The 7,585-nt window shown below is 48.4% G+C and overlaps 1 protein-coding gene across 1 annotated transcript; it reads right to left on the bottom strand.

Annotated features, from left to right (window-relative positions):
• Positions 1–885: 885 nt before the first annotated feature.
• Positions 886–6,884, bottom strand: FOXI3 (forkhead box I3). The gene is made up of 2 exons (XM_019757035.2): positions 6,065–6,884; positions 886–3,411 (listed from the first exon to the last, which is right to left on the bottom strand). The coding sequence occupies exons 1-2, from the start codon at positions 6,762–6,764 to the stop codon at positions 2,786–2,788; spliced, it is 1,326 nt and encodes a 441-aa protein (XP_019612594.2). The 5' UTR covers positions 6,765–6,884; the 3' UTR covers positions 886–2,785.
• Between the last annotated feature and the right edge of the window lie 701 nt (positions 6,885–7,585).

Below are 7,585 nucleotides of genomic sequence, written 5' to 3'. Positions count from 1 at the left end.
CTCAGAGGACAGAACCTGTCCTGTTCCAGCTTAGAGGCCTAATTCATTCAGGGCTCAACCACTTGCCCTAGGACCTAGGACTGTGTGTGGAGTAGGGGGCTCCCTTTCCACTTTGGCAAATTGTGGGAGTTGGTCTAGATCAGTGGTTTTTAACCAGGGTTAATTTTGACCCCAGGGGACATGTGGCAATGTCTGGAGATAAGTCTTGGTTGTGACACATGGCCAGGGTGAGAGGGAGAGGGGGTACTTCTGGAATCTAATGGGTAGAGACCAGGGACTCTGCTAAACATCCTGGGATGCAAAGGGCAACCTCTACAACAAATTATCTAGCCTCAAACATCAAGTGTCATTGCTCAGAAACCCTAGCCAAGTGTCCCAGTATTTCCATGGGAATCGGCTGCTTGTGGCCCTCCTGAGGACCACAAAACGCAGGGGTGTAGAGCTCCACCTGAGAAGTGTTACCAACTAGTAAGGCCTTCCAGCACCATTTCTTTCCAAAACAGACATTTTCTGGTGCACTGAAATTCACTTTAATCTAAATGACAGAACTGTTACTCTGTAATAAAATGCTCATATGCTTGTAGACCCTCCCCAAAGAGTAAATGTTTCATTCTGGCCCTTCCAGATGTGCGTAGGTGGGACAAATCCAAGAAAAAGCAATCACTTGCTCCCTCTCTCAACATACACAAAGTCCTGGCAGTGGTTTTGGAGCCCTACCACTTACATCGCTATTCCTTTAGGAGAAAGAAGCTGAAGACAGAAAAACAGTAATGTCGAAAAATGGCCAGAAGTCATCCCACTTAAAATTTATTTCATGTGATTCTCAGCATGCAGTGTACTTTCTTGGGGAAAAATTTTTTCATCTCAGTTCACATTATAAATTAATTCACAAATATAGAATTGTATTAGAAACAACATTTATAAAAGTCCATGTTTTTTCATAGCAGATAATATCCATTGAAACTGGTTTCTTGTACACACAGCATGGGGATAGATAGTCTCTTTGGTTGTCTTGCTACAGGTATACCACAGAGATATTGCAGGTCTGGGTCCAGACCATCGCCAGAAAGTGGGCTGAACAATAAAGCATGTCATCTTTTTGCTGGTGGAGGGTCTTGCCTTCAATTTGTAAAAAAAAAACAAAAAAAAACAAAAAAAAACTGTAACCTCTGTGAAGTGCAATAAAACGAGGTATGCCTGTACATAATATTTAAACATAATGGTGGTGTTACTTACACCTCAATAAACTTTTAAAAAATAATTTTCTGTACGTTATTTCAAAATAAAAATTTAAGAGTAATGCTGTGAGAGTTAAGAATATACAGGGAAAAGTTAAATTTTTTTACAATGAAATTTTTGTTTCTTTAAGGAAGTTAAAACCCCAAACCAACAACATGGTACAAAGCAATTCATAGGACATTATCTTCATCTTAATGCAACGCTGTTCCAATAAAATCAACTAACCCTTTGGGGAAAAGTTCAAGCAGTGACTGAGTGTCTGCCGTGTACGAGGCCAGGCACTCTGCTGGGCACTGAGAGGGTGACCACAAAAATTATTCAAATGAGGACACCTCTTGAGAATAAAAGGAGTGCTAAAAATAAATTATGTTCTTTTTAAAATCTTACCACAAATGGTTTATGAAAAGGCTACAAAAATTCCACTTTAAAACTACTTTTAATAACATTCTAATACTTTGTTTTGAAAACCATGAAATCCAGGACGCATACTAACAGGGACAGGACACCAAGTTAACTAGGACAATGGCCACCCCAGGCCTCAGGAACATGGCATCCTCGCTGCTCAGGGCAACGTCTCAAGTGATATTTATTTCAACCAGAATCTTTGGTCAACTGGGCTCTAGCTCATTCCTACCCTCTATCCACTATGTTTGCCTATGGTTGCTGGCACCTTTGTTTTTCAAGAACTAGAACACCATGTTACAAGCACCAGCTCTGGAGCCAGACTGCTTAGACCTGATACTGACTCCATGACTTACTATGTGTATGGCCTTGGGTGAGTTACCTAACATCGAGTTTCACTGCCCTCGATGAAAAATGAGGGCTTATAATAATATCTATCTCCCAACATTGTTGTGAGTCAAGTGTCTAGAACAGCACCTGACACACAGGGCTTCCTCGGGTAGTTCTATTGCTATTAGTAGCTACCGTGTACCAGACACTAAGCATTAAGCGGAGGGGATTCATGAGCTGGATGTAGCTCAAGGATTGCTGGGGTTTCCCAGTACAGTATCTTTAAAACTTTCATTAGTGGCAAAGAATTCAAATGGAGGTTTCCTACAAAAATACAGATATCTGACTTTTCTGGTAAAATCAGAATGCTGCCAGGCAGGAGATAACTACCAGCCATTCACAACCGCCTTCAGCCAGTCAGTCCCAACTACTCCCTATTGCTTCGGTTGCCAGATGCTATCTTTTTCCTACCCAATAACTTCATTCAGTTGTTTTTTGGCTGGCCTGTGTACACATTTGAGCTTGTAACCCTAATATACAGTGATGAACAAAACAGACATGGTCCCTGTCCTCAGGTACTATCCTAATCAGAGTGGGGTGGATTTCTCTCCAGGGAGGCCCTTCTCCAGAGAAACCTGTAAAGGCTTACTGGGTTGTTGAAAGACTTATCTACTATACCCAGGCTACTCCTAGTGTGGTCAACGAACCATAAGATCACCTGGGAGCTCCAGAGAAATGTGGAGCCTCACTTCCCACCCCAGCCCTACTGTCTTGGAATCTCAGGTGTGCATATTCAAGTCTGAGAAGTAGTGCTCTATACCTCAGAGCCCTCCCGGGGGTAGATGAGGCTGTTGACCATGCTGAAGTTGTAGAAAGGGGGGCTGAAGGGGGTGCTTTGGCCCCCACTGGTGCTGGCAGGGAAAGGGCTATAATAGGAAGATCTTTGGCTGCTGCCATTGCTGGTGCTGTTACTCAGCTGCAAGGTGTCTGGTGAGGCTTCGGAGACGGAGCTGGGGGAAAATGTGCTGCTGGAGGGTAGCTGGGCCCCCTGGATCCCAGGGAGGTGGTGGCCTCCAGAGAGAGCTCGCTGGGTGCTCCCACCGCTGCTGACACTTAAGGTGCTGAGGCTGCTGAAGAAGGTGTTGAGGCAAGGGGTGGAGTTGAGCATGGATCCTCCTGGAGAGGAGACAGTACTCTTGGCGCCCTCAGGAGGCTCTGGGGACTGGGAAGGCCTTAGCAAAGCAGAAGGGCCGTCTCCTTCTGGCTTCCCGCCCACTCCAGACCCCAATCCTGAGGAGAGACCTTCTTCTGATTTTGATGTCCCTGCAGCCACTGTGGAGCTGCTGCTGGCCTCAGAGCGGCGCTTTCGCTTCCGACGGAAGTTCCCGTTGTCAAACATTTTCTCACAGTTTGGATCCAGGGTCCAGTAATTTCCTTTCCCTGTACAGACGAGGAAGAAAGACGTTAGAGAAGGACCTAGTTTATGCCTTCGCACTTAGCTTCAATTTTTGGAGAAGGAGGGCAAACTTTCATTAAACACTGGCAAAGACGCTCAATCCACATTCTTCACCTTCAAGGAGAAATCTCGAACAAAGATGTTCTGGCCACTTTCATTTCCTCCTGGCAGTGTCTGCTACTTAAATCTTAAGACATAATTCTACTCACAAGATACTTTTAATTAGCCAACACCTTCCTTTCTAGGTCCACATGGAGTGCCCTTGCAAAATCCTGGCGCTACTTAAACTTGACCTCCATTTCTTATACATATAGGGATAACAATGGTACCCAACTCATAAGTTGGCTGTGAGGGTTAAATGATATCTCTGCATAATAGCTGGCACACAGTAAGCAGTGCAAAAATAGCATCTGTTAATTATTTGCTGAACGAGTATAATCGCCCCTAAAAAATACTCCACTGGAATAAGGGAACCTCAAATGTCTGATCCTCTACCTTGTTGAACAAAAATGACAAGAGTTATTACTGAAGAACCAATGGTATTAACAACGCCTTGGGTGGCATATATTCAGAGAACAAGGGAAGTCCTCTCCTCGAGTCTCCATCTCCTCCTCACCCTGGGCAGGAAGCAGCTCTTTCAAGTTTTCCCTTCACTGGGTGATCAGAGCCCCATTTAACGCATGATGCTAGTCTCCTACTGAGAAAATTTCACTCAATTTATTTAGCACAATTGAAGTAAAACAAGATCTATCACCTTGGAGGATTTTATCTCCCAACAACTCTTTTCACTTCTGGTTAAAAAAAAAAAAAAAAAGAAAAATCACAGGCATTTGAAAAAGTACTGTTAAGCACTTATCTCGTAGTGAGTGCTTTACATGGATAACCTCAGTTCCTCCTCACAGCTATGTGGAGATAGGCAATATCACCTCCACTCTTCAGATAGGGAAACTGAGGCACAGACTGGTTACTAACTTGCCATATGCCCAGTAAAGAATGGTAGGGCCAGGATTCAAGCAGACTGGCTCTAGACTCAGCATTCTCAACTAACCACTGTTATGCTGCTTCCACAGCATAACACCACACACTCCCCCACACCCACTTTCTCCACTGACATTTTCTGCAAATACTTGCAGAAAAAAATTATTTATATAACTACCATCTAAATAATAATATCTGCACCTATCAGGATATTTATATTGTGCCACCTTGGTACCAAGCACTTTGAGACAAGACACTATAGATCCTTGAATTTGTTAGAAGGTCCACAGGAGTATACATGAAATTTACATGATAATCGCAGGTGATCTGGAGGCTACATCAGGAACATGCACCTTCTACAACTGATGTCTGGTCCAGTACAGTAGCCACTACACTAGCCACATGTGGCTGCTGGGCACTTGAAAAGTGGCTAAAGTGAGAGGTAGTGTAAAACCACACACAGGATTTTGAATACTTGGTACCAAAAAAGTAATGTAAAGTATCTCAGTAATAATTTCTATATTCGTTATAGGTTCAAACAATATTTTGAGTTACCTAAAAAAGACGTTAAAAATAAGTCCATTGATTCTTTTTACTTTTTTAATGTGGCTGCTAGAAATTTACAATCACATGTGATTTGTACAGTATTTCTGTTAGAAGCCACTAGGAATACTCCAGAGTATTTACAAAATTTACACAAAATCCTGGATCTCTGTTGTGTGCAACTAAACCGGTTTTATTTCCCTTCTCTTTTTCCTATCACAACTCTGCCCCCACACCTCCCTTGCCCTGGGCGCCTTCTGAAAACCTCAAATAGGATTGTTTCTCTCGGGGTTTTTTTGTTTGTTTGTTTTTTGTTTTGTTTTTTAGCTTTTCTCCACCTCGCAGGTAGCCCTTCCCAGCCCTGAGCTTAGATCAGAACAAAGCAAATTTGGGGTTTTCATTTTTACACTTCTAAACAGTTAAGGTGCCAAACCCACAATCTGCAGGACCCAGCTGAAGTTCTGTGATCCCTCTGCGCCTGCCTCATGTCTGTGCCGCTATCCTCAACTCGTCTCTCTCAAGGTAGGCAGACTGTTTTATGAAGGACGCAGTGAGTCTCTTAGGAACCTGATGCAGGAGGAAGCGCACCGATGGACAGCTTGAATGACCTGCTGTTTCCCGAGGTCTCTCATCACCTCTTTTGTGATATGTGATGGGATTCTCAGCTCATGTGAATCCCTTTATCGTCATCCCTTATCTGAGAGCTCACCGTGTTCTTATTCCCAATCTACCTCCCTTCAAATGGCCCATAGGTGGCTTCCTGTATGAATGGGATTTTTCCTTTTTCTCTAACTGGCCCGCCTTTGCGTGTGTGTGTGTGTGTGTGTGTGTGTGTGTGTGTGTGTGTGTGTCGGGGGGGGGGGGAGTGTAAGGGACCTGCTCCTTCTTCACCGGGTCCTCGCTCCGAGGATCCATTGATACTTCTCTTTGCCTTCTGGGTCCCCCTCACCCATGTCAAAGGAGGTTCGTTCGGGTGGCTGGCCCTCCACCGGCTCCCATCCCCAGTTAGAATCAGAAGACTCTGCATAGGTCTCAAGTCAGTCACGCGGAGACCACCCACCCACCCTACCCGCGCGCCGCTTCCCCGCGAGGAAGCACCTGTCCACCTGCCCTCACCTGGGTCGTCCTCGTCGCGGGGCACCTTCTTGAAGCAGTCATTGAGCGACAGGTTGTGGCGGATGGAGTTCTGCCAGCCCGCCTTGCTGCGCTGGTAGAAGGGGAAGCTGTCCGCCACGAATTGGTAGATGTGGCTGAGCGTGAGCTTGCGCTCGGGCGCGCTCTGAATGGCCATGGCGATGAGCGCCGAGTACGAATAGGGCGGCCGCACCATCTTCATCAGGTCCTCGCGGCTGGCCATGGACAGCCAGCCCAGCTCGCCGGGCGCGGCGGGCCCCGCGGGCGAGGCGGGCGCGGCGGGCGCGGGTTGGGCGAGGGACCGCTGCGCGCAGGCGAAGGTGCCGGCGGCGGTCGGCGCCTGCAGGAAGGGCCCCGCCGCGCCCCTGGGGGGCGGCGGCGGCGGCGGGGCGCCCAGGTACGCGGCAGCGGCGGCCGGCGGAGCGCCCACGCCCGGCCCGTTGAGCCACAAGTAGGGGTTGGCAGCGGCGGCCGGCGGCGCGGCGTAGTCGGCCAGCCCGTAAGGCGCCCTGGCGGCCGGAGGGGCGCCCGGGGCGGCAGCGGCGGATGGGGGCAGGCCGGGCTGCGAGTACACGCCGAAGTTGTCGCCGCAGTAGAGAGCCATGTCGGTGGCCGTCGGCGGGTGCGGCGCGGCGGCTGCGAGGGGCGAGCGGGGCTGGCCTCGCCGCTCCGGCGAGAGCATCCCTTTGGGAGCCAACCCTGCGGCCCCGCTTCGGCCCTCGCTCGGCGCCCTGTACTCCGGACGGGGGTCGGGCGGGTGCGCGCGGAGCGCCTGCGAGCCCGCTTCTTATAACAGTGTGCGGCGCGGCTCCTCCCGGGCCGGGCCCGGGGCTGGGCGGCGGCCGGGTCCCGGTTCTCCACGCCCCCGCCACGCCCCACCTGCCCGGGCGGCCCCGCGGAGCGCGCCCCGCCCTTGCAGCCCCTCCCGGCTGGGCCGTGGGAGCCCCGAGAGCCTGGGGGAGGCCGGCGCCTCCAACTTTAGGGCGAAAAACACCGCTTCCTACCTACGGTACTCTTACCACAGTAATGAAATAGAATAACAAATATTAAAACAAAGAGAAGATAACCAAAAGACTACAAATGTTTCCAAGAAGTTCGTGAGTTCACTTTAGATGGCCGCTCAGGCCACCTGCCTCGCCCCCTTCAGTTTTTCTGCCTCAAGCCTCTACACCTTTTGTGATCCAGTTGCACCATTCACGTTCGGTTTTAACTGATCTGTTCTCAGTCCAGCGGAATAGACGTGATCTACAACTCTTTGGGGTATACGATACAGTATATTAACCGGCATCCTTGGTGGGTCCCCTTCTAGGGAATTCTGTGATCGGAGGGACTGAAATCGGTTTTTAATTTCTCTAACCATGCCTCAAAACATATAACTATTTGTTCGTTCACATTCGAGAAGTATTTGTTCAGTTTATGTTTCGTCTCTGCATTCCTTCAGTGTGATTTGTTGTCTTCAAAAACAGAAGGGTGAACGTTTTCAAAGACATTTAAATTAAGTGG

This window comes from Rhinolophus sinicus, linkage group LG05 (assembly GCF_036562045.2).
Source record: "Rhinolophus sinicus isolate RSC01 linkage group LG05, ASM3656204v1, whole genome shotgun sequence".
Lineage (NCBI taxonomy): Eukaryota > Metazoa > Chordata > Mammalia > Chiroptera > Rhinolophidae > Rhinolophus > Rhinolophus sinicus.
The sequence above is the reverse complement of the archived record's forward strand: the minus strand, read 5'-3'. Positions and strand labels throughout refer to the sequence as shown.